The sequence below is a fragment of the Boleophthalmus pectinirostris genome, unplaced genomic scaffold (genome assembly GCF_026225935.1).
Source record: "Boleophthalmus pectinirostris isolate CB_2022bp ecotype Guang Dong unplaced genomic scaffold, ASM2622593v1 HiC_scaffold_7, whole genome shotgun sequence".
In the NCBI taxonomy this organism is placed as follows: domain Eukaryota; kingdom Metazoa; phylum Chordata; class Actinopteri; order Gobiiformes; family Gobiidae; genus Boleophthalmus; species Boleophthalmus pectinirostris.
The window spans coordinates 6,109,267-6,136,945 of record NW_026571473.1 but is presented as its reverse complement, the minus strand read 5'-3'; the positions used below and the strand labels follow the sequence as shown (position 1 = coordinate 6,136,945).

General features: G+C 39.1%; 2 protein-coding genes and 2 long non-coding RNA genes across 6 annotated transcripts in view; 1 reads left to right on the top strand and 3 right to left on the bottom strand.

Moving 5' to 3' along the window:
* LOC110164226 (disks large homolog 1-like) overlaps window positions 1–27,679 on the top strand; it is a 406,356-nt gene that overhangs the window by 50,693 nt on the left and 327,984 nt on the right. The gene's annotated exons all lie outside the window — the stretch shown is intronic.
* Window positions 7,946–13,155, bottom strand: LOC110155144 (uncharacterized). The gene is made up of 3 exons (XR_008633603.1): window positions 12,550–13,155; window positions 9,475–9,651; window positions 7,946–8,499 (listed from the first exon to the last, which is right to left on the bottom strand). It is a non-coding gene; the product is annotated as an uncharacterized LOC110155144 (long non-coding RNA).
* LOC129412188 (uncharacterized) lies at window positions 13,487–15,163 on the bottom strand. The gene is made up of 3 exons (XR_008633602.1): window positions 15,010–15,163; window positions 14,383–14,556; window positions 13,487–13,503 (listed from the first exon to the last, which is right to left on the bottom strand). It is a non-coding gene; the product is annotated as an uncharacterized LOC129412188 (long non-coding RNA).
* On the bottom strand, window positions 15,203–21,383 carry LOC129412187 (complement factor H-related protein 4-like). Its single transcript, XM_055165344.1, has 4 exons — window positions 21,255–21,383; window positions 20,986–21,165; window positions 19,775–19,969; window positions 15,203–15,960 (listed from the first exon to the last, which is right to left on the bottom strand). Exons 1-4 carry the CDS (start codon window positions 21,319–21,321, stop codon window positions 15,716–15,718), a joined length of 687 nt encoding a protein of 228 aa, XP_055021319.1. The 5' UTR covers window positions 21,322–21,383; the 3' UTR covers window positions 15,203–15,715.

Sequence of the window (27,679 nt, the reverse complement as noted above, 5' to 3'; positions counted from 1 at the left end):
CACACTGAGGGACTATGTCTCAGGGCTGGACTGAGAAACACCTCAGGGTCCCCCCTGGAGGAGCTGGAGGAAGTGTCCGGGGTGAGGAAGTCTGGGAGTCCCTGCTTAGACTGCTGCCCCCGCGACCTGGCCTCGGATAAGCCAAAGAAAATGGATGGATGGACTTTTTCAGAGTAACATGCACAGCAACTATTTATGACATAGATCAAAAAATAATGCAATATCTAGTCTATTAATCCATGGACCAGACCCAAAAATTTACATATCAGTTTTTTGAAAAATTCTATATCTAAAGCTATTTTTTGATAATGATTTAAACTTTTGTATTTGGTTCATTTTAAAGAGAACAGCCTCATCTTTCATTTAAGATTTGTCAGATCAATTATGACTCTGACAATCACCATGGTAACCACAGCTTTTCAAAATATCACGTGAGAACATTTTGTCACTATTCTCTCTTGAACTCTTTTACTACTTGTTATTGTTTTGTCTTTGAATATCACAGGTATTTTCAATCTGACCCTTTATTGAAATGACTTGTTTTGATTGGATACAGAAAACCAGTCTGTTCCTGGCAAGTTACACAACATGTCTCTGTTGTTTGGAAACTGGCTTAGCCCTCCTGCCAAGTGGACCCACTCGATCTGTTACAGAAGCTTTTCAAATAAGCTGATTCTATAAACATGCATTATTAATGAATACCTACAGACAAAAATGTAGAAATTATGCTAGCATGCTGCAACGAAAAATATGATCAAATGCCATAATGTTCAACTACTGTCACAAAAATAAACAATGGGTTTATTTAAAGCTGCACAATTTGGTGGAGAGTAATCTAAAAACTTATCAGGCTGTGTTTGCTAATGTGGTCATCGTGTCACCATGGTAACTGCTAAACATTCCTCCATAGACATATATACACGTGTGTAAATTGTCCATGGAATTTTTGGTGTTGATGACATAGGCCGAGGCTGAATTTGAGATTTAGGCATCAGTTAAACAAAAGTGACAAAATTTTTTTACCAACTTAAGCTTTTTTCTAAATGTGTGTCAAATGTGGACCGTCCTTGAAAAGTCCAAACCTGTTATCACTCCTCAAAAACAACCAATAAATAAAGTAAATAAAATAACTGACTGTAGTGTTTGCACAAAATTCAGGGCTGGCTGTTCCTGTAAGTTACAAACCTACCTGCTGTGTGGGTAGCTGGAAGCCATGATGGAAATTCTAAACAACATACATTGCCTAATTGTACTTTTCTATTTTATCTGATTGAAATTATGAAATAACCTCTCCTTAAAGTTAGGAGTCAAGAATGCCAAAGTCTGTCCTCAAAGGTGGTTCATAAAGTTTGACTATATGAACTTGCATCTAATGGATTTATTTAATTTCATTTAGTTTTATTTTGAGCTGCATTTGGATCCATCATAACGTTGTCTTATTTTTGGGATATTCTTGGCCCCATTCAGTCAGGAAAATATGACTCAAACAGATGATATATAGGACCTCAGCTTAGAATAAAATGGTTCACAATATATACCTCAGCATTGCATTTTAACGTCTGGGGTTTTTCACGCCAAATCTCCGAATGCCCCGGCTCAAACATCTCAGATTAGGAAAAGGAATAAGAAAAGTCCAAATTTTAGCTCCCAACTCCTTACAGTTTTGTCATTAAAAAATATTTTGTCAACTCTGCCCTGAACTGTTGGAGCAGAGTTTGCTGAGGAGCCAATTTCAGACTGCTGCATCTAAAAAACTATTTAAGGTAGATCCTTCAAATTTTCAGGGGTTAAAATTTGTCAAATGTACTTGTAGAATCTGGACTTTTACACATGTGCTTTTGATTTATCACAGATTTCTGGGGCTTGAATGCTCAAAATTCTACTATTCAAATATGACGGCATCTTTGAAGGACTGTGGAAAGTGCAATTTCAAAGACAGAGGTTTGATATTGAACATACACCTTTCCACACACACATGCTGTGGACTTTGTATTTTAAAACTGAACCTCTGTGATGAATACTCTACAAGATATTAAGTGTTAAAAAAATAATTTGGTGCCACCTTTACCATGTTATACCATAAAAAATTACAGCACCCACCAACATAAAACAGACTGTTTTAGAAAGACTAGATGTTTGTTTTTAACATAGCCAAAATTTGTGATGGTGTTCTGCCTTATTTTCTCAAAATGAATTTTTGAAAATGTGGTGTCCACATACATGCAGAGCATTCATGGACTATGCAGGGACTTTCAGAAGCTTAGAAAACAATGATTTCATGACTGCTGTCATTTTTTTGGTATAACATGGTAAAGGTGGCACCAAATTAATTTTTTCCATTTTTAACAGTTAGTATCTTATAGATCAGGGGTGCTCAATACGTCGATCGCGATCTACCAGTCGATCGTCAAGGTCGTGTGGGTAGATCGGCGTGTCTCATCTCGGACTCGCGTTTGGACTCGGTCTTGTCTCTCACTCGAGGTCTGACACTCAACAAGTGCGATCATATTTCATTACGGCCGCTGCTGTTGGTAATAAACTTGTAGCGGGTGCAGGAGCGTGTGGGGCGTCTCAGTGCAGCCTGTGCGCTCATTTGAAACCCGCGGAGACTCTACGGCACATCACAAACACAACACGCTCCCTATGCACGGCTCGTCTGCGACAGCGTGTGCCCTCGTGTACCAGCGTGCATCACAGGGCAGGTTCAACTTCCTAAACATCCTACCTGTCCATCTGCCTCACGTCAGCACGCCGCCCCTCGCCTTTTCACGCTCTCTCGCTCCTTCCTGCGTACAGCCAACACAAGCCCCTCCCACAGTGCGCTGATTAGAAGAACAAGACCAAACGTGAAGCAAAAACGAGTCTAAATTTATGTTACAGTGTTGGCACAAAAGCAGGTCTACAGCATAGAGCAGATCTACAGAACAGACCTACTGCCACATCTGGCTGAAGTTTGTCTAACAAAAGTGCACAAATGCATCTGTGTTTGTCACGATGTGTGTTTGGTTTGGTAAATGTGCAGAGGCTGGTAAATATCACTGCAAAACCAGAAAAGAATGTAACTCCAGTTTGGAACTTTAAAAAACAGGTTTAAAAATCTTCCTTCACTTTTTTCACAGTTTTGTGTAAAGTGCCAGAGGAAGTTCTCTTAAAGAAGAGGTTCTCAAAACTGTGGGTGAGGGTCAAAAAAAGGGGCACAGAGTGCTTCAGTGCAGTTTGTTTGGCTTTGTATTAGGTAGATCTTTTTATGACTTGGTCATTTTGTAAGTAGTTCGCATGCTCAAAAAGTGTGAGCACCCCTGTTGTAGAGCGTTCATCACAGAGGCTCAGTTTTAAAATACAAAGTATTGAGACTTTGCCTGCATCAGTGTTCAGGTGGATGTCATTTGTCACCTTGAGAAGAGCAGTCTCAGTGCTGTGGTGGAGTCTCAAACCTGATGTCAGGAGTCAGGTTTTAGACTGTTGGTAAGCAGCTTTTTCAAGGACTTTGCCTAAAAATGGCAAATTTGAAATGAGTGTCTAATTGTTTACTGCTGTAGCAGCAATACTGTTCTTCTTTAGGAAAGGCTTAATGACACAGTTTTCAGAGATCTTGAGAATGTTCCAGATTGAAGTGAAATGTCAACTATGTGAGCGAGTGGTGATATGAAACTGCTCAATCTCCAGCACTTTAGAAATCTAATGGGTAACACATGGAGGCAGCATGTAGATGAACTCGTGATGATCTCTCAGACAGTTTTGTTACAGGTACAAAGTGACTCAGCTCTTAGTGTCTCTGTGGCTGCAGGGTTGTTTTCTACGTTGTAGAATTGATGGCATTTTTGATGCCCTGAACCTTGTCATTAAAGAAAACTGCAAATTAATTTCACTTAGATGTGGAAATTAGTTGTAACTGCAGTGGAGCTGGAGGGTTTGTTCTTCTGTTCTTTGTTGCAAACAGGATACGTATGTAACACCTGGACTTCACAGGTAGCTTTAATAACAAAGCAAGCCAGTCAGTGTGTGGGTCTAACAGCCATACAGCAGCTTTTATTTACAAAAAATGTTAAAAGTGCTTTTAACAGGTGAGGATACTACTGCAGGGTTGAGGCTCCACCCTAAAGCTGGGGTGAAGGAGACATGCTACAAGTAAAAAACAAACAAGATTAATACAAAGAAAAACAGTTACCACAACTGAAAACACCCAATTACAAGTGCGACCATCACCAATAACTATAAATAAGGTCACCCTCTAAGTGAGCCCCCTCCACACCCAGCTACCTCCAGCCCACACCCACTGCAGACCTGTAACAAATTGACAATCAACTCAAACCAACACTCAAAAACGGCAACCAGCACTGAGCCTGTAGACACAGTGCGGTTAATAAAATACATCAATTAAAATTAAACAATAAGATAAAATTTAAAAGCATACCTCTGATCTGGACTGTTAAAACCCTTAAAATTATGTTTACAGAAATTACCAATTTGTTTTCTAACAAGATCGAAATGTACAAACATTACAGCATTTGTTTGGCTCACCAGAAATAGCCGTGTGTTAGGCCTGCTCAGGAAGAGGAAGTCACCTAGTTCCCCTCTGACCTTTATAGTCTCTGCCATGTGACACAGGTGTCACATGGCAGAGAATACATTATCAGCTACCTTGCCACACGTAACATTTGCTGTTACTGCAATTTGCGCTTATGTCTAATAAGTACTTCTCTCTTCTACCCAAACTGTGGTTGTACATGTACATCTTTTCTTTGTAAATCTCATGACGAACCTGGACGTTTGATGCCATTTGTGCTCAATCCTCCAGCACTCCTCCTGTGCCCTGACCGAGTCATCATCATTCCTTCACGGAGTTTTCTGTTTATAGATAGATAGACCTTTATCTTTAACTATTTTAACCTTCATCGTGGCAATGACGTCCAGAACATTCAAATCACAACAAAATCACAGATTTCAACAAATCATCCACATTAGAACATGAGGCAATTTTCAAGTGTATCATTCCCATGAAGAGTGCATCTGTGTTATCATTTATGTGTCTTCATCTACTTTTAGATTTTTACATCAATTTATCCAAGGCGGGCAGGTGGAAAGTATTGTACCTGCTATAATCTGGTAGCATCTTTCGTTTTGGTCAGTGTTCACTGTACACACTTATATTGTATACCACAAATAATGAAGGCAATGGAACATGTAATGCAGGGGTGTCTAAACTAGCCCAGTTTATCATAGAGAGACATATGTACAGTAAAGGTAATTCATTCTGCCACTATATTCTCTATAATATCAAATTGTAATTTGATTTAGACCTAAAATGAATGTTTCAAGCCTTATTAAAGCTATGGTGACACTGTCAAAACTATGTAAAATGCACCATGTGAATGATCCACTGTGTTGGCCACCAGTCTGTGGCCCTCCACTTCAGATGTTTAAAGATGTGACCCTCGGTGAAAAAGTTTGGACACCTCTGAAAAAATGAAATGGTCTAAATCAGTTTTTTTTATATTATTAACATTGTTCAACGCTACACAACACTGCACATTAAGAAACTGAATTAAAATGAGAAAAAAAATCTGTTCTTGTACTTTATTGTTGCAACAATTAAATTTTCACATAGCCAGACAAATAAAGATTTTCTTTTAACTGATCTTTAGCAGTTAAAAATAAAGCATATAATAAATAAAAAGGGATTTTTAAGGATGCATCGTGTAACTTCTCTGGTGAAAGGTCTCCATAGAGATGTTACTGCTTTGCCTTGAATGTTCTACAGCAAGTATGTAGTATGTACTGTCATTTCCAGACTATTGAGTACACCTGAATTTAATTTTAATAACATTTTAAAATTGTACATATATAGGCCACACTTGAATATAAGCCGCAAGTGTCCACATCTTCAAGAACGTTTTCAAGTTGGGCCTGTCTGTTTTTATCTCCTCTGAAAGTTTTTGTCGTCTTTTTGCATTGAGTCAGTTCGTCACGCTGCCATCGTCAAAATCTCACCTCTCAACTCTCACTGATGTTGAGCTCACGTGCTGTAGCTCGATTTCCTTCTTCCAAAGCCAGATCATTTGCCTTTAATTTAAAAGCTGCATCATCTGCATTTCTTCATGTGTTTTCCATAAGGAGGGTGTGTGTATGAAGCACAAAATAACTGTTCAAAACACAATCAAACAACATCTTCCTCGGCTCATCATCCCCGTCTCTCCCTGTGCTCTACTCACATGTCTCCTGCAGAAAGAGTCTCTGTCCTGTTTCTATCATGTCAGTGTCTTGGAGGATTTCAGCAGATTTCAGATTCTCCCGGGGGTGGGGCTAGTTGTGTTGATCAGGTATGAGTGGATGTGTGGCTACTGACCTGTTTCTTCTTCTTGTCTTTTGCACCCCAACCTGAATTGGACGTAAGACGTATCCCCCTCACTAATGTTCATTTGGCATCATAACGTATATTATCGTACTGTTTTAGTGCACTGATAACATCACTAACAAATGCTGCACCTTCATGTTAACCCATGTTCCATGTGTAATCGCACAGACAGTGGTGTTTTCTGCACTCAGGCTGTGTGTATCCACTGTGTTTCCAAACCACACACCGTTTATATGAACAGACAATCTGCCAAACAAAGAATCATTCCATATATTAGCCACAATGTTTTATTAGCTGCAGGGTTCAAAGTGTGAGAAAAAAAGTAGCAGCTTATAGTCTGGAAATTACGGTAACAGTTTACAGGTCAGATCTGTGGAGAGGTGACTCCATTATATGCAGTGTTGGGGAGTAACGGATTACATGTACCGCCGTTACGTAATCAGAGTACAAATTATGAGTAACTGTATTCCGTTACAGTTACTGTTTCAATGAGTGGTAATTGGATTACAGTTACTTTGCTGAAATAAGTGGATTACAAGGCGGTATTTTCCTGTTTTCACATTTTGTGCTACCTCGCATTTATTATTTTTTTATTTCGGTAATTTCACTCATTCCCGGAAACCCAAACAGAACGTGCGCAATAAGAGCGATGTAAATGTCATATTAACGTTGGCGGTGTCAGTCACACAGTGGAAGCAGCAGTGCATTGGTAAAAAACGCATTTGTGTCTTGGAAATTCTTCTCCCGATGTGAGATAAATATAAAAAAACAAACAAATATAAAATCGCCTACAACTTAAATGTGAAACAGGAGCTACTGGCACTGGTGTGAAAACAACCTGCATAGACTCATAATATCTGCACTACTGTCATATAGTGACCTGCCACATGAGTAGACGTGCACACAAACACACACACAAACACACACAAACACAAACACAAACACACAAACACAAACACACAAACACACAACACACACACAACACACAAACACAAACACAAACACACAACACACACCTTCATCATCATCATCAATCTGAGAACCCGCGGACCACGTCTCCTTCTGTAGTTACTGCGTGGACACCGACGTCTCGTGCGCCGCGTGTGGACCGTGTTTTCTTGCGTAAACCGAGCTTCCTCCTGTGCGCCTCTAAACCAGAACTAACACCAGGACTAAACCGGGACTAAACCAGGACTAAACCAGGACTAACCCAGGACTAAACCAGGACTAAAGCAGGACTAAAGCAGGACTAAAACAACATGACACCTAACAGTAGGTTGTCATAATTTAAGATGATCTCATATAAAAAATTATTTCTCTATCAATAATATTTTTTAATCTGGTGAAGGAAAGGCTGATCTTGTTTCTGTCTTTTAACAGACAAAACCTCTTATATTAAGATGTCGTGGTCTTTGTTTCTCTACAGTAAACAGTTGTTTATTCATGGAGACTTGGGCTCAGACAATTTGAAGACAACAAACAAGAATTTTCAGGATGTGGTTGCTACATTCATGTCGTTTAAAAAAACATGACAATATCAAGTAATCCAAAGTAATCAGATTACGTTACTCACTTTAAGTAATTTAATGGATTACGTTACAAACTACATTTTGGGGTGTGTAATCTGTAATCTGTAGGGGATTACATTTTAAAAGTAACCTTCCCAACACTGATTATATGAATGCATGCTTTCTTGGGAGGGCATAAAACATTTTTAACTGAATACATGCAAAATGGAGAATGTTATACTTGTGAACATGCTAGGCAAAGCAAAGACATCTCCATGGTGGTGGAACCGTCAATAGAAATGTTACATAGTGCATCTTTAAAGGAAACAAAATAAAAATTCAATTGTCAGTGATTTTCCTGAATTATTCAACAGCATCAATCTGTATTGTAAACTGTATTTAACAGGGATGTATACATTTTGTACATATACCATGATCTTTCTTAAACACATGTGGGGAGGAGCATCACTCCATCGGTACAGATCACTCTCATCTCCTGTGTGCCGATAGGGTGAGCTCCTTCGATGCAGGCAAATGACATGTGATCATCATGGGGGATGTACAGCTTTTGTCTCCGTCCATATCTGAATTTTATTTTATTTGGTAGCATCAGGTCGTCGGTCACCGTGCAGGGTTCTGTTGGGGAAAAAACAGAGATCATCTTTAGTTAATTCTAGAATGTCGGGTCAGGAGGGACGGTCTGCTGTGATTATTGGTCATTTGAAGAAATTAGGTTTAGGAACAGAGTTAGGACTTAGAAAAGGTGTTATGGTTAGAATTAAGGAAATGGTTTTACAGTGTGATTTGGTACAGTTTTAAGACTGTGCAATTGAATCTCATACAAAGCTCACAGCGTGAATATGCACACTGTGCAGAGAGATGGTTGTGTAGAGGAGGGTTGTGTGTAGGGCTGTGTACACGTTTTTGGTCCCATCTTTTCATATTTGTGCGTTTGAACTCAGTCTGTTTTTCATCGCCTGCAGTTGGCTTTTACCTGCACATGACGCTCTCACCAGCTTCAGCAGCGCTCGGACCCTACCACCATTGGCAATTATCAAATGTCTGACACGTGAAGGAGTACAAATTCTGTCCCATTTTAAAATTGTTGTGGGGCCCAAATATCACAGTGTGTTAGCAGATGTAACTTTAAAAAACAGATTGGTCACATACTAGTTTATCACAACGTACATCATTAAAAAAACATACAGTCAAAACTATAACATTTTAGGCCTGTTCATAACAACAGAAGCTAATTAGTTACCATGGTAGCCAGAGCTACATGATCACTTATGTCCCTCTGGATCTTTTTACCATCTAAGTGATTGTTCCATGATCCAAGCTTTTTCAAGCATGTTCATAATTATATGGCTAGGCAAAATGTAAAGGAATCAATCATTTTTGTCGTCATATTGATCACTCAAGATTTTCTGTTCAATTTTATTTTTGTCTCATTAAATCATAATAAATAAGTGTAAATATTAATTTCCATAGTGTAAATCATCAGTTACTTTTAAAATCTCCAAGTGGGTGACAATAAGAGACCGTCAGAAAAAGATCACAGCTCTTATAAATGACAATGTAGATGTTGGAGTGTGAATATGTGAGTCTTACTGAGACATTTGATGTCCCCGGTCCAAACTCCGTTGAGGCAGGTTTTGTATGGGCCTCCTTCCATTATGTGCATGACTTGACATTGGTATTCAACCTGTGAATTATGGCTAAATGTTCCACTGGGGGCCAAGAAGTCTCCATTATCCAAGGATGGTGGAGATCCACAACCCCGAGGAACTGAAAAAGAAACAGACATCATTGGTTTTGTCCAGAACACTGCAGCTCGTCCGCTGACAAAAAGAGATGAGCGCTTATCATGCCTGTGCTGTGTAACCTGCACTTCATACGGGTGCATTTCAAAATGTTATATTGTTTGTGTTTAAATGTTTGGTCTCTATGGATTCACTTTATTTGAGGGAGTTACTACAGCCCTGTACCCCACCCAGAGCGCTGAGGGCAGCTGACCAGCTCCTGCTGCTGACCAGCTCCTGCTGCTGACCAGCTCCTGCTGGCTGACCAGCTCCTGCTGCTGACCAGCTCCTGCTGCTGCTGACCAGCTCTGCTGCTGACAGCTCCTGACATTTGTCACATTTGCTTCAAACCTGCCAGATGATTAAAAACAATGTTTACTTTTTTTTTTTTTTTTTGACTAATATTACGTTAAAAAGAAACTGCATTCCTTTAAAGTTAACAAGGTTATAAACATGGATCTATCAATAAGTAAAATAACTGCTTGTTTTTATATTTAAATCAACAAACTCTGTGAAATAACTCACCCTTTGCTTTTTATATAGTATATAATAGTAATTATTTAACTTTTTTATTTACTACCTAATTCCATATAGTCAGGGAGCCAAACTCTCAAAAACTCAATAAAATGGGTTGAACCTCACATGGTCTGCCATACTTTTTGTGTTTTTGTGTTTTTTTTTTTTTTTTTTTTAAATTAACTTTGACCCTAAGGATCAATAGTTGGAGGGTCTGCTCTGCCAGAAATATTGAAAAAAAAAAAAAAAAAAGTGGCCATTTTAGTGTATGTACCCTTTGAAAAGCGAAAAATGTCCTGAAATTCTCAGTGGGTTGGCATTCCAGATGAAAAGAACACATGTGGTGACAACATTCAGTGAAAAAAATATTCTTAAAAACACATTTCAACATGATTTTGGCTCAATTCAGTGCAAAGAAATAAGACCTTTCTGGCTTTGAATGCCATAGACATGGACTCATTTTCATTCAAACTCATGATTGGTATGATCCTGGTCCCACTGTCCTCTTGTCAGCAAATTGTCAGGTTGAACTTTCAGAACTTTCCTGTGAGAACCAGGAGGAGGCAGATACCAGGATGTTTGCTCACATTGCATACTCAGTACAAATTATGCACCACAAACGGGCTGTAGTGGTTGCAACTGACAAAGATGTGATCATGATGTGCATGTACTACATCACACACGGATGGGCTGCAGGAGCTGTGAAGATGTTGGATATCTTCCTACTGGTTCATGAAACTCTGGTGGGGAAGTATGATGTTGCAGCTTCAGATCTTACGCCACTTCTCCTCAGCACCTACATACTTACTGGATGTGATACACTGAGCTATCTGTATAGAAGAGGGAAAAGACAGGCCTACACAACTGCCACTAAACACCTGACAGACCTTCTGCCACTGTGCAGGTACGGTGACCCTGAGGAAAGCCTGGATGTTCAGGAAGAGGTTATAACAGCGGCACGGCAAACTCTAAGACAGGAGTGACTCTAGACGCACTGCAAGTCCATCTCTCTGTGAGTATCGAAGGAGACATGCGTTGCCTTCCACCAACTGAAGATGCCTTCCTATTACACCTTAGCCGAGCTCTGCAGCAGTAGGCTGTGTGTAAGCGGCACACATGGCCAACCTGCCCCAACTGCCACTGGTTTTGGGAGACAACTTGTCAATGGCAGATTGGTGCCAACCATGATGCTGAAAGAGGCAAAACTATGGAGTAAGAAAGCTTTCAAAAATATTTGCGTGCAAAGAATAGAAATCCGTGCATATTTGGGAAATCCGTGCATATTTGGCTGTAGTTGCTCATAAAATAAATATTTGTAAACTGTCAAATGAGTCCAGTCGTACATAAAATATATTGCATGTATTTTATCCATCAGAATACGAATTAAAAAGTTACGACGTCAAGAATTACAATTACGAAATGAAAGTTTGATAGTTTTTGGTGTTTGGTGTAAACTGGGACATTTCAGCATCCCGAGGATTTTTTGGTCACATTTCATGTGAGAAATGCAGCTGAGATGAAGGTTAAGACTGACTGATGCTCGCTGTGGCTGTAGCCGTGAATATTTTAATCTAAACATACAGAGAACGCTGATAGGTTCTGGGCCTGTTGATGGCCAACTAGTAGTAAAATCATCACAGATCCATTGATTTTGGTTAGAATTATATTGTTTTCTGTGGAATGAGTTTACTTTTTGGTGAAAAGAATGGCATATTGGCTGATGTCATAACTTGGGGCAATAGGTGATTGCCAATGAGGTAAAGATGTAAATATTTGGAAAAAAGTAAAACAAACAAACAAAAAAAAAACATTACCGCCTTTTTTTTTTTTTTTTTTTGCATTAAATTGAGCCAAAATCATGAAGAATGTGTTTTTAAGAATTTTTTTTTTCACTGAATGTTGTCACCACATGTGTTCTTTCCATCTGGAATGCATTTATTGACAGCTTACCCAACCCACTGAGAATTTCAGGAAATTTTTCATATTTGCAAGAAAACGGCCAGAAAAAAAAGATTTGCGACATTTCTGGCAGAGCAAACCGCCCCGTGATTGGTAATTAGGGTCAACGTTAACAAAAAACACAAATAAAATGTATGACAGACCATGTATCAGGTTCAACCCATTTTATTGAGCCTTTGAGTCTTTGGCTCCCTGACTAAACCTTTTAAAAAGAAACTTTTTCACATTTGTAAGACAGTAAAAATCAGGTACAAAACCTTTAACTTTTATTTATTACGTTATGTTATGTTTACTTGTAACAGTGAGTAATGGTTTTATACATATTTGTCAGTATATTCTCTGTAAATGTGATAGTGATGAATCCTAAAAATGTGTGTGTAAATATAACATATAAAATAGTCCACAGTACCTTTACAAAGAGGTTTTGGCTCCCAGCCTCGTCTGGTGCACCTGGCTCTGCTGTCCCTGTCCACAACCTCTAAACCTCGACGACACTCATACCATAATATTTCATCAATGTCGGCTGAGGTCCGATAAGAGTACGGATAATAAGGATCTCTAGTGCTTTCCCACCGGGAGACAAGTGGATCATTTTTGAGACATTTGACCGCTGAAGTAAACACAAGAACAACACAAGGACATTAAAGAGATTTAAAGATTAACACTGATACTTTGCAGCTGATGACATCAACATTCACTGGAGTGTGAAGCTAACTGGAGGCATTGATCTGTCTGAAGCTCTGTTACTTAACTTAGACTTTAATCTTTAAACTTTGAGCTTTGTTTTAACACAAACTAACCAGAAAAACCTGACTGAGTTGGAACTACAAAGGGGGATCTGATTTGTGCTGTCAGACAAGTGTGAAGTATACATTAGCCGACAGTTTTTCACTTCGTCTCTGTCCCTTTTTGTTGAAAATCAAACACCTAAATGGGAGCATCACAGGCTCCTGAAAATGTGTTGTTTAAATGTGTTTGAATCCGTTTAGTATCTAAAAACTTATCAGGATCTGTTTGCTAATGTGTGCGTTGTGTTACCATGGTAACAGCTGAACATTCCACCACAGACATACATGCAGTACCCCCAGCGTGATGTCACTGCAAAGTATCAATTTCTAAATACATACTTGTGTGTGTAGTGTGTGTTGTTGCATACGTTGGCACACAGGGTTAAAGTCCCAGCTTCCTGTGCGTCCTGTGTTTTTTTTACAAACGAGTTGAGCTGTCTGAAGCTCGGTGCTCTTCACCCACTTATTTTCTCCACACGTGACGGTCAAACTTTCTCCAGGGGTGAAAATGAGCCTGTCCCGAGGATTGTAAGTAGTGCCTGATGGTGGGTCAGCACTGACTTTACATGTTATAGCTACAAGAAATCAGAAATCTGTTATTACTGAAGATATCTGGTTTAACACATGAGTTATTTGGTTTGTGCTAGATTCAGGGACGGAGGGACGGACATTAAAATGTAGCTCTGGTTGCTGTCATTGCTCAATCTGGCACCTTTTATAATTTAATTTTATGTAATTAGTTGTTCTGTCACTGTCAAGTATTACTAAGCTTCAATATATTAATATTAAAAATCAATTTCATGGAGCGTATTCTTAGAAATAGAAACAAAAATAATTGTATTTGACCAAACTGCCCTACAAAGGCAGAACACCATAACATCATATCTGGTCAAAAATGAGTTAATGTCATTTTGGGGGAATTTGTGACCTCCTTTATCATGTGAATAAATATCGTGAGAAAATATGACAACCATAACATCCAAAACTATACGTGAAACCATGGGTTTGAAACTCTGAAGTCATTTTTCCCAGTTTCGCACTCAGGTGAGTTAATAATAAGCATAATATCTGATTTAAATGGTCACATTTTATCAGCTCTTTTCCATTTTCAAGGCACTAAATATGCTTCAAGGAACCATTCCCCCATTCACACACACATTCATACACCAGTATATTCAGACACTAGTGAGTGTTATTCTGAGAGTAAATTTGATTGAACAAATCCTTTTTTTTTGTTTTTTGTTTAAAGTACAGTTACTATAGCAACTCCAGTGCTTGTGCTGAAGTATCTTTTGACTGGTAGTGTAGTTGTGTCCTTGTGTCTTTTTACACAAACTGACACTTAACTGATGTAAAACTATGATAAATATTTACCACAAATAACATACACCAAACCAAGTCATCATTACAAAAACATGAACACCTGTCATTTACAGTTTGTAAATGCTGCTTACCTTTACACTCTGCAACTGAGCCTATCCAAGCTCCAATTAGACAGTAAACGGAAAAGGTTCGGGTGGGTTCATAGGTGCATTTAAAATAAACTCTGTCATTGGTGTTGTATTTGTCAGACTGATGATAATCAGTAATCTCAGCATTTTTATAAGAAGGTTTTGTGCAGCTATTTTCTGGAAAACATGAAGTTAGAAAATTAGAGCAAAGAACAGCATTTGCAACCTTTTGAATGAAAAACTAACTTTAAAAGCCCTACACCTGACTTGTATTTGAGCAAACTTTGTCTTGCCCCAGTACAGATACAGTATGAGCAGCTCATGAATAAGTCTACTGTGTACTGCATCTAAACTTTACAGCTTTTTATTAAGTGGTAATCAGGAAGTGTATTAGAATGCTAGTTGTTTGCATTGCTGTGATGCAAAACTCTGCTCTGGTCTCTGAAAGTTGTAAAAAATGCTTAGTACAGGGCCTTTAACGTTTACTTATTGCTTTTATTTATGTTATGTTTACTTGTAACAGTGAGTAATGGTTTTATACATATTTGTCAGTATATTCTCTGTAAATGTGATAGTGATGAATCCGGAAAATGTGTGTGTAAATATAACATAAAAAGTAGTCCACAGTACCTTTACAAAGAGGTTTTGGCTCCCAGCCTCGTCTGGTGCACCTGGCTCTGCTGTCCCTGTCCACAGCCTCAAAACCTCCACGACACTCATACCATAATATTTCATCAATGTCGGCTGAGGTCCGATAAGAGTACGGATAATAAGGATCTCTAGTCTTTTCCCACTGGTGGACAAGTGGATCATCTTTGAGACATTTGACCGCTGAAGTAAACACAAGAACAACACAAGGACATTAAAGAGATTTAAAGATTAACACTGATACTTTGCAGCTGATGACATCAACATTCACTGGAGTGTGAAGCTAACTGGAGGCATTGATCTGTCTGAAGCTCTGTTACTTAACTTAGACTTTAATCTTTAAACTTTGAGCTTTGTTTTAACACAAACTAACCAGAAAAACCTGACTGAGTTGGAACTACAAAGGGGGATCTGATTTGTGCTGTCAGACAAGTGTGAAGTATACATTAGCCGACAGTTTTTCACTTCGTCTCTGTCCCTTTTTGTTGAAAATCAAACACCTAAATGGGAGCATCACAGGCTCCTGAAAATGTGTTGTTTAAATGTGTTTGAATCCGTTTAGTATCTAAAAACTTATCAGGATCTGTTTGCTAATGTGTGCGTTGTGTTACCATGGTAACGGCTGAACATTCCACCACAGACATACATGCAGTACCCCCAGCGTGATGTCACTGCAAAGTATCAATTTCTAAATACATATTTGTGTGTGTAGTGTGTGTTGTTGCATACGTTGGCACACAGGGTTAAAGTCCCAGCTTCCTGTGCGTCCTGTGTTTTTACAAACGAGTTGAGCTGTCTGAAGCTCGGTGCTCTTCACCCACTTATTTTCTCCACACGTGACGGTCAAACTTTCTCCAGGGGTGAAAATGATCCTGTCCCGAGGATTGTAAGTAGTGCCTGATGGTGGGTCAGCACTGACTTTACATGTTATAGCTACAAGAAATCAGAAATCTGTTATTACTGAAGATATCTGGTTTAACACATGAGTTATTTGGTTTGTGCTAGATTCAGGGACGGAGGGACGGACATTAAAATGTAGCTCTGGTTGCTGTCATTGCTCAATCTGGCACCTTTTATAATTTAATTTTATGTAATTAGTTGTTCTGTCACTGTTAAGTATTACTAAGCTTCAATATATTAATATTAAAAATCAATTTCATGGAGTGTATTCTTAGAAATAGAAACAAAAATAATTGTATTTGACCAAACTGCCCTACAAAGGCAGAACACCATAACATCATATCTGGTCAAAAACGAGTTAATGTCATTTTGGGGGAATTTGTGACCTCCTTTATCATGTGAATAAATATCGTGAGAAAATATGACAACCATAACATCCAAAACTATACGTGAAACCATGGGTTTGAAACTCTGAAGTCATTTTTCCCAGTTTCGCACTCAGGTGAGTTAATAATAAGCATAATATCTGATTTAAATGGTCACATTTTATCAGCTCTTTTCCATTTTCAAGGCACTAAATGTGCTTCAAGGAACCATTCCCCCATTCACACACACATTCATACACCAGTATATTCAGACACTAGTGAGTGTTATTCTGAGAGTAAATTTGATTGAACAAATCCTTTTTTTTTTGTTTTTTGTTTAAAGTACAGTTACTATAGCAACTCCAGTGCTTGCGCTGAAGTATCTGAGCATGTGCAGTATGGATCTAAAAAACATCGACTAGTGGTCGCTCCAGGTACTGCAGCTCCCAGGAGCTCCGGCCCAGAAAGAATCCTCCCATAAAACACAATGAGAGGATTAGTGTATCTGACCATAGAGCACAATACAATTTTGTGAAATCAAACTGCCTGTGTTCGACTGACAGGGCAACGACAGCTTTTTTGTAGGATTCTTATGTTCATGTTGGGTTCATCTTCCAGATCTTATTATACTTCCATGATCTGCATTTCCAAATCGAGCAGTGGCAGTTGTCATGGTAATATGTCAGCTTCTGTTGCTGTGATCAGGCCTAAAATGTCAAGTTTTTAATGTTTTATTTTATGTCTAAGTTGAGATAAGGCTTCTAATCTTGTTCCTAAACTTAACCAAACCCAAACTTTAACCATTTTCCTAACCTTAAACCATAACTCGTTTCCTAACTTTAAAAATAACCCTGTTCCTAAATTTGGTCACTTCAGAGAACCAGTCACAGCCAGGCGTCCCTCCCAACCCTACATTCTAGCATTAACCTTTGAATTTGTTGACTCATGTTCACACTGAGGCGTGGGGACCCACTGAGCTGACTGGCCTATTTTCTCACACGTTACAGGTCTCCCGTCCCTCTTTATATAGTTTTTCGTCACATATGTAGTTCAACACATCCCCTTCTGTGTACACATCCTTCTTATTAGTAATTCTGAAGTGGTTCAGCGGAGGCTCGAGACACAATATTACTGTAAAACAAATCCAAAGCAACATGTTTAGGTTATTTATAGAGAGGTATTTAGTACAATGGAAACGAAAATGCTTAATACAGGTTAGACCACTTATTTCACCAAACAATGACTAATTACAGATGTTTTTTTTGTTTTTTTTCACTTTTAATGTTGATACCAATTATTTAGATTCAAGAGCAACTGATAAGGTCTGCCAATATTCATCATCTGATCAGATACAACCATGGGTCTACAATAAGATCTTATTACACTTCCATGGGCACAATCACCGGTCCACTTCTAGATGACACTGTTGAGTCGGGTCACTTCGGGCATTGTCACAATGCCCATGTTATCAAAATTTTTACCAGGCCGGTCGATTCTACATCTCCATGTTAGACTTTTCGTTGAGGTTCAGGGGGTCAGTAGTCCTCACCAGTTACTTTGTTATTGGCTCGGGCCAAAAACAAAATAACTGTCCCTTACATGTTGTCATTACATATTAAGTAAACATATTCAAATAAGGTTTTACTTTTGCTCAGTGGTGGAAAGATTACAGTACTGCATATTTGTAGTAAAAGTAGTTACATGGCAATTACAAGCACAGCTTCCAAAATTATGCTTAAATAAAAGTAAAAGTATACATGAAAAATACTACTCAGATATTCACCTTCGCATAATTTGCTCTGGTTTCGCTTAAAAAACGCTTATAAACTCAGTGCAGTGAATAATTAGAAATGCTCTGACTGCATAAGTGAGGAATAACTCTGGAGCACCACAAACGTTTTAAAATGAACTTTTTCACATTAAGAAAAATCAGGTACAGGGCCTTTAACTTTTATTTTATTTATGTTATGTTTACTTGTAACAATGAGTAATGGTTTGAATCATATATGGGTCCGGTCAAGCGGTAACGGAGGGAAATGGACAGATTTTTTACATTCAAATGTCTCTTATTCAGAAACTAGAGGAACTATTGAAATAAGTAAAGTATCAGAATGTAGGAAAGAGTTACACTCCAACAGGGTCAAGTTAAACCTGTGATATTCTTTCAAGTTGTTGACAAAAAATTTAAAAAACTCATGTCGGTAACGGAGGGAATGAAATATGCAGCACTTTTTGGGCAATAAACACAAACAGTGATAACTCTTGGTTCTCACTTACATATCCTTAAGAAACTGGTTTGAATATTTGCTTCATATAGTTTTTCTACCATATGGTACAAGATTAGGTTGAAAAACCTCTTACTTTTTGAGTCATGAGATTTTTTTTAAAGAAAGGTCATGGTAACGGAGGGAAAAGTAACGGAGGGAAAATTGTAAAAACAAGTAGAAGGTGCAGGATTTTACATCATTTGTCAACTTTTTTCTTCCGAATACTTTAATATTACTTCAAAATGAAAGGAAACTATTTCTATAAAATATGTCAGTCCTTCCAAGCTAATTTTATCATTTAAATTTTTTTTTTTTTTAAATCATGTACCTTCATCAACAGTTCAAAGATGGAATAACACAAGATATGATGAAATACATCCATTTATTGACATGATTTGCAGGTCTTTGAAATTTGGGAAATAATTTTTGTTCCAGGTTTCATACATGGTCTGTTTAAAAACATATGGAACTTTAGAACCAAAAATGGTACAGAAAAAAGGTCAACAGTTTCATAAACTAGAGTACATATGTATCTGTTCAATACATTTTTATATCAGATGCATTAACTTGAATTTTTGGCCCTGCTGTTTAGTTCTGCTTGACTGGGCCCATTTGTCAGTATATTCTCTGTAAATGTGATAGTGATTAATCATAAAAACTTGTGTGTAAATATTAGGGGTGTAACGGCACATATATATTCGTGCTGAAGAGTTTTGGTACACGACGTTCGGTTTGGGCACGATTGAATTCACGCAATTTTGTGTGTTTACATTCCACCACTACATGTGCAGCTACACGGAGGCTTGGCTCTTTAATATTCAGAGGAAACTCATCCGTGACTGGGGCAGTGTTTCCGCAGTGCTTTATAGTTAGGGTGGCCGCCTTGACAACAATTACCCCCTGCCATAACTACATCCCTCCGAACCACGTGAATCCTCCCAAAACTACGGTTGTCCTCACTTTCGCTTTTCGCTGGCATGCAATCTCCGCCCCCCTCCATACCTCTCCATACCTCTCCATACCCACGACCTCTGTCTCTAGTGAAAGTGTATTTTCAGCCAATGGGGACATTTTTTTGCAGACAATGTGGACAAGTTGTTTTTTCTGGCCAAAAATATGAAGACTGAGTACATGTTACAGCTACAAGAAATCAGAAGTATGTACTGGTATTTGTTCATGTATACATTAAGGCTTCATCATTAAGGTTTGACTTACGAATGCACTGGATGTCACCTGTCCATTGTCCATTGGTGCAGGTTTTAAACAATGCTCCAGTCATAGTGTGGTGATCATCACATCCGAATCTGACAATCTGACCATTTCCATAGATTAACGTTGTATTATCCAGCAAATATCCATTTGTGAGCGGTGGAGGGGGAGTGCAGCCCAGAAGCACAGGAAACGAGTTCTCTGTGACAAGAAAACAACAGATCAGGCCTGTGCTTTAAAGGTCCTATATTACACACTGTTGACTCTTGTGAGCTTCAAGCCATGTTAGAACCTCCTCAAAAACAGACCTGGAGTTGTATTTGTTTCATTCACACATGTTTGAGTAATCCTTTATTATTAGTCTGTCTCCATCTCCAAAGCTTAACTGCTCTGTTCCACCTTGTGATGTCATGGAGTGGTAGTTTTCAAGTTAACATCTATCCTTTACCTTTTGTTTAGAGATTGTCAGTTCCAGATCTGCAAATATCCAAATTAATCTATGAATGTGCATGCAGTATAAAAACTCTGGGGTGCTTACTGTGTTACCAGATGATATCACAAGGTGGAACAGGGTGTTTTCTGTTTGAAAGAAGAACCGTGCAGAGTGCGTTTGTTAAATATGTGTGAATGAAGCAAATCACAACTCCAGGAATGCTTTTGATGAGGTAACGATATTTTAACATGGCTTAAAGCTCTCAAGAGGACCATATAGGACCTTTAAGCTTGTAGAAGTTACTACAGTGAACATTTATATTCCATTTCCAGCTTCTTTATAATCTAATTTTACATTTCCAGTACCCTTGGTAAGGGTTTGTGTACCCCTGTTTGGGAAACAGTTGTGCCATAACTACAGAGATCAACCTAGATGCCTTTTTCATGGCTGATGCTGATACTGACTGTTTAGGATTCAGAGAAACTGATGTTCAAAAAATTCTGCCAATATTTTTGGCTTGATATGTAGGGCAGACTTTGATTATCATCCCCAAATTATGCAATTTAAGTTTACTACAAACTCACCCACAGCCCTTTTTTACCAAACCGTCATGAGAGCAGTGTAGCCGTGTTTTCAGCAATTATCAGCAGTTCAGTAGCTTTGTGTGGGAACAGATCGACCTAAGTATCGGCATGTGCTGAAGGTTTAAGACCGAGAGGCAATGTGCTAAAAAGTCCAAATATCAGCTCGATATATCAGAGTATCTCTAATTATGACATCTCACCAACACATTGGCCGATGGCTTCAGCTGTCCAGCCGTCCTCAGTGCAGATGTAGGTGGTGTTCAGACCAGTCGTGAAACCAGGATCACAGCAGAAGTAAATCACATCTCCCTTTTGGTACTCTGCCTTTTTGTATTCGTCCAATACAAATGCATGTTGAACTGAAGGCAGCTTTGAACACTCTAAGAGACAATACCAGCCACAGTGAGAGTGAGGAATGTTCAAAAAGACATCTGGTTTTAAAAGTGGACAGATTAAAAATGCTCCGTACCATTTAGTGTTAAAGTAAACTCCACAAGTCTCCATAGAAACAGCATAAAAATCACTGTGGGCTTCATTGCTGCTTTGGACTGAAAACTGTGGAGAGGTTTACGTGTCCTGTTCAGTATTTGTGTAATACCCAGCCAATCAATACTTGGTAAAGGCCATTGCACCTTTATTCTAACCTCATGGCTTGTCCGATCCAGAATACACACTTTTTCAATACTTTACAAATGTGAATATCCACTTTTCAGATGGGTGTGATTGACAGGTGGATTAGCCAATCAGGGGCACACATGGTCTACAGAGAATATTAAGAAAAAAAAAATCACTAGGGGCTGTTATGTGGGGTCCAGACTGATCAGACATGCCTAAATATGAAAGGTTTGTGTGTTAAACATACGTGAATAAAACAAAACACAACTGAAGGTCTGTTTGTGATGAGGAAACAACATTATCACATAGATCACATAATAGTATAATATGGGCCCTTTAAATGCTGAAACTCTGATTCCCCATGTTGATTCCTGACTCTGAGGACCTCAGGGACTGGCGTCCTGCTGGTGCCCAGAGTGCAGACGGTTCATATTAGAAGATTATATTCGATTTTTGTTGTTTTAAGATGCTTTGCTGTTTTTTGCTATGTTTTTTATATGTTAAAAAGCTGCAGATGTTATTTGATGTGGTGGTTGAAGTTAAAATCCATTATTACTCATATATTTCCAGCCTGATTTAAAGGTTTCAGAGAGAGAGAGACTGGAGGTGACTGCTGACATTGTCTCTTTGTTTGTGGGCCAAAAACAATGACTTGTGTCTTGTTTGAGTTTAGCTGGAGAAAGTTGTTTTGCCTCCACACACTGATCTGTTGGATGCAGTGGCAGAGTGAGTCCAGTTGTGGTAGGACATTACTGCTGCATTTTAATAGAGGTATGCAGAGAGTGAACAAAAGAGGTCCCAGGATCGACCCCTGGGGCACCCCACAGGTCAAGGCCATGTGATCTGAGTCACAGTTTCCAATTTCAGCTAAATACTTCTTGTCATCCTTCTAACAGAGATGCCCATCCAGTCCTCCAGTCTCGGTCATGATGGACAGTGTCAAAGCAGCACTCAGATCTAACAAGATCAACATTGAGACTTTGCCTGCATCAGTGTTCAGGTGGATGTCATTTGTCACCTTGAGAAGAGCAGTCTCAGTGCTGTGGTGGAGTCTAAAACCTGATGTCAGGAGTCAGGTTTTAGACTGTTGGTAAGCAGCTTTTTCAAGGACTTTGCCTTAAAACAGCAAATTTGAAATGAGTGTCTAATTGTTTACTGCTGTGGCATCAATACTGTTCTTCTTTAGGAACGGCTTAATGACACCAGTTTTTAAACTCTTGAGAATATTCTAGATTGAAGTGAAATTAAACTATATGAGCGAGTGGCGAGAGCAACCTGCTCAATCTCCAGCACTTTAGAAATCTAATGGGTAATACATGGAGGCAGCATGTAGATGAACTCGTGATGATCTCTCAGACAGTTTTGTTACAGGTACAAAGTGACTCAGCTCTTAGTGTCTCTGTGGCTGCAGGATTTGTTTTCTACGTAGTAGAATTGATGGCATTTTTGATGCCCTGAACCTTGTCATGAAAGAAAACTGCAAATTAATTTCACTTAGAAGTGTAAATTAGTTGTAACTGCAGTGGAGCTGGAGGGTTTGTTCATCTGTTCATTCACTAGCTAGGACCACACCAACAACAACATAGTGCGAAGAAGTTTATTGATAATGTACGAAGCGAGGCAGAGATGGCTGGGTTGAGACTCTGGGTGGGGGCTCTGTCTCAATCAGTAATTGGCCCAGCCGGAACGGGACCCCCCTTGTAGGGGTCTTATGACTGAAAGACAAAATAGAGAATGGGAGGGTGGGGTCGAGTTCACCGACACAAACTGGGGTGATGGGAAAGGCTGCTACATATAGGCTTCTGGGAAATTCGAGGCGTGGTGGAGGTGAGTTGTGGTTCACTGGTGAGAGGAGAGGGCGGCTGAGGCCTGGTCCTGCTCCTGAATCTCACTTAATCATATTAACTACATTTGCTGCAAACAGGATACGTGACAGGAGCTGTTACTGCAGTTTCCACTTATGTCTAAAAAGTACCTCTCTCTTCTACTCATACTGTTGTTTTTCTTTTCTTCGTAAATCTCATGACAAACCTGGACGTTTGATGCCATTTGTGCTCAATTCTCCAGCACTCCTCCTGTGCCCTGACCGAGTCATCATTCCTTCACGGAGTTTTCTGTGGAGAGGTGACTCCATTATATGAATGCATGCTTTCTTGGGAGGGCATGAAACATTTTTAACTGAATACATGCAAAATGGAGAATGCCATACTTGTGAACATGCTAGGCAAAGCAAAGACATCTCCATGGTGGTGGAACCGTCAATAGAAATGTTACATAGTGCATCTTTAAAGGAAACAAAAAAAATTTCAATTGTCAGTGATTTTCCTGAATTATTCAACAGCATCAATCTGTATTGTAAACTGTATTTAACAGGGATGTATACATTTTGTACATATACCATGATCTTTCTTAAACACATGTGGGGAGGAGCATCACTCCATCGGTACAGATCACTCTCATCTCCTGTGTGCCGATAGGGTGAGCTCCTTCGATGCAGGCATTGTCGTCATATTGATCACTCAAGATTTTCTGTTCAATTTTATTTTTGTCTCATTAAATCATAATAAAAATAAGTGTAAATATTAATTTCCATAGTGTAAATCATCAGTTACTTTTAAAATCTCCAAGTGGGTGACAATAAGAGACCGTCAGAAAAAGATCACAGCTCTTATAAATGACAATGTAGATGTTGGAGTGTGAATATGTGAGTCTTACTGAGACATTTGATGTCCCCGGTCCAAACTCCGTTGAGGCAGGTTTTGTATGGCCCTCCTTCCATTATGTGCATGACTTGACATTGGTATTCAACCTTTGAGTTATGGCTAAATGTTCCACCGGAGACCAAGAAATCTCCATTATCCAAGGATGGTGGAGATCCACAACCCTGAGGAACTGAAAAAGAAACAGACATCATTGGTTTTGTCCAGAACACTGCAGCTCGTCTGCTGACAAAAAGAGATGAGCGCTTATCATGCCTGTGCTTCATACGGGTGCATTTCAAAATGTTATATTGTTTGTGTTTAAATGTTTGGTCTCTATGGATCCACTTTATTTGAGGGAGTTACTACAGCCCTGTACCCCACCCAGAGCGCTGAGGGCAGCTGACCAGCTCCTGCTGCTGACCAGCTCCTGACATTTGTCACACTGGAGGGACTATGTCTCAGGGCTGGACTGAGAACACCTCAGGGTCCCCCTGGAGGAGCTGGAGGAAGTGTCCGGGGTGAGGAAGTCTGGGAGTCCCTGCTTAGACTGCTGCCCCCGCGACCTGGCCTCGGATAAGCCAAAGAAAATGGATGGATGGACTTTTTCAGAGTAACATGCACAGCACTATTTATGACATAGATCAAAAATAATGCAATATCTAGTCTATTAATCCATGGACCAGACCCAAAAATTTGACATATCAGTTTTTGAAAAATTCTATATCTAAGCTATTTTTTGATAATGATTTAAACTTTTGTATTTGGTTCATTTTAAAGAGAACAGCCTCATCTTTCATTTAAGATTTGTCAGATCAATTATGACTCTGACAATCACCATGGTAACCACAGCTTTTCAAAATATCACGTGAGAACATTTTGTCACTATTCTCTCTTGAACTCTTTTACTACTTGTTATTGTTTTGTCTTTGAATATCACAGGTATTTTCAATCTGACCCTTTATTGAAATGACTTGTTTGATTGGATACAGAAAACCAGTCTGTTCCTGGCAAGTTACACAACATGTCTCTGTTGTTTGGAAACTGGCTTAGGCCCTCCTGCCAAGTGGACCCACTCGATCTGTTACAGAAGCTTTTCAAATAAGCTGATTCTATAAACATGCATTATTAATGAATACCTACAGACAAAAATGTAGAAATTATGCTAGCATGCTGCAACGAAAAATATGATCAAATGCCATAATGTTCAACTACTGTCACAAAATAAACAATGGGTTTATTTAAAGCTGCACAATTTGGTGGAGAGTAATCTAAAAACTTATCAGGCTGTGTTTGCTAATGTGGTCATCGTGTCACCATGGTAACTGCTAAACATTCCTCCATAGACATATATACACGTGTGTAAATTGTCCATGGAATTTTTGGTGTTGATGACATAGGCCGAGGCTGAATTTGAGATTTAGGCATCAGTTAAACAAAAGTGACAAAATTTTTTTACCAACTTAAGCTTTTTTCTAATGTGTGTCAAATGTGGACCATCCTTGAAAAGTCCAAAGCTGTTATCACTCCTCAAAACAACCAATAAATAAAGTAAATAAAATAACTGACTGTAGTGTTTGCACAAAATTCAGGGCTGGCTGTTCCTGTAAGTTACAAACCTACCTGCTGTGTGGGTAGCTGGAAGCCATGATGGAAATTCTAAACAACATACATTGCCTAATTGTACTTTTCTATTTTATCTGATTGAAATTATGAAATAACCTCTCCTTAAAGTTAGGAGTCAAGAATGCCAAAGTCTGTCCTCAAAGGTGGTTCATAAAGTTTGACTATATGAACTTGCATCTAATGGATTTATTTAATTTCATTTAGTTTTATTTTGAGCTGCATTTGGATCCATCATACGTTGTCTTATTTTTGGGATATTCTTGGCCCCATTCAGTCAGGAAAATATGACTCAAACAGATGATATATAGGACCTCAGCTTAGAATAAAATGGTTCACAATATATACCTCAGCATTGCATTTTAACGTCTGGGTCTTTTCACGCCAAATCTCCGAATGCCCCGGCTCAAACATCTCAGATTAGGAAAAGGAATAAGAAAAGTCCAAAATTTTAGCTCCCAACTCCTTACAGTTTTGTCATTAAAAAATATTTTGTCAACTCTGCCCTGAACTGTTTGGAGCAGAGTTTGCTGAGGAGAGCCAATTTCAGACTGCTGCATCTAAAAAACTATTTAAGGTAGATCCTTCAAATTTTCAGGGGTTAAAATTTGTCAAATGTACTTGTAGAATCTGGACTTTTACACATGTGCTTTTGATTTATCACAGATTTCTGGGGCTTGAATTTGCTCAAAAATTCTACTATTCAAATATGACGGCATCTTTGAAGGACTGTGGAAAGTGCAATTTCAAAGACAGAGGTTTGATATTGAACATACACCTTTCCACACACATGCTGTGGACTTTGTATTTTAAAACTGAGCCTCTGTGATGAACGCTCTACAAGATATTAAGTGTTAAAAAAATAATTTGGTGCCACCTTTACCATGTTATACCATAAAAAATTACAGCACCCACCAACATAAAACAGACTGTTTTAGAAAGACTAGATGTTTGTTTTTAACATAGCCAAAATTTGTGATGGTGTTCTGCCTTATTTTCTCAAAATGAATTTTTGAAAATGTGGTGTCCACATACATGCAGAGCATTCATGGACTATGCAGGGACTTTCAGAAGCTTAGAAACAAATGATTTCATGACTGCTGTCATTTTTTTGGTATAACATGGTAAAGGTGGCACCAAATTAATTTTTTCCATTTTTAACAGTTAATATCTTGTAGATCAGGAGTGCTCAATACGTCGATCGCGATCTACCAGTCGATCGTCAAGGTCGTGTGGGTAGATCGGCGTGTCTCATCTCGGACTCGCGTTTGGACTCGGTCTTGTCTCTCACTCGAGGTCTGACACTCAACAAGTGCGATCATATTTCATTACGGCCGCTGCTGTTGGTAATAAACTTGTAGCGGGTGCAGGAGCGTGTGGGGCGTCTCAGTGCAGCCTGTGCGCTCATTTGAAACCCGCGGAGACTCTACGGCACATCACAAACACACACGCTCCCTATGCACGGCTCGTCTGCAACAGCGTGTGCCCTCGTGTACCAGCGTGCATCACAGGGCAGGTTCAACTTCCTAAACATCCTACCTGTCCATCTGCCTCACGTCAGCACGCCGCCCCTCGCCTTTTCACGCTCTCGCTCCTTCCTGCGTACAGCCAACACAAGCCCCTCCCACAGTGCGCTGATTAGAAGAACAAGACCAAACGTGAAGCAAAAACGAGTCTAAATTTATGTTACAGTGTTGGCACAAAGCAGGTCTACAGCATAGAGCAGATCTACAGAACAGACCTACTGCCACATCTGGCTGAAGTTTGTCTAACAAAAGTGCACAAATGCATCTGTGTTTGTCACGATGTGTGTTTGGTTTGGTAAATGTGCAGAGGCTGGTAAATATCACTGCAAAACCAGAAAAGAATGTAACTCCAGTTTGGAACTTTAAAAAACAGGTTTTAAAAATCTTCCTTCACTTTTTTCACAGTTTTGTGTAAAGTGCCAGAGGAAGTT

Coding starts and splice junctions, on each gene's coding strand:
- LOC129412187 (XM_055165344.1), bottom strand. CDS start 21,321: ATGAAGCCCACAGTGATTTTTATGCTGTTTCTATGGAGACTTGTGGAG. Junction 19,970..20,985: donor AGCCATCGGCCAATGTGTTG/GTGAGATGTCAT, acceptor TTCTTGTCACAG/AGAACTCGTTTCCTGTGCTT. Junction 15,961..19,774: donor AGGTGACATCCAGTGCATTC/GTAAGTCAAACC, acceptor GATTTCTTGTAG/CTATAACATGTAAAGTCAGT.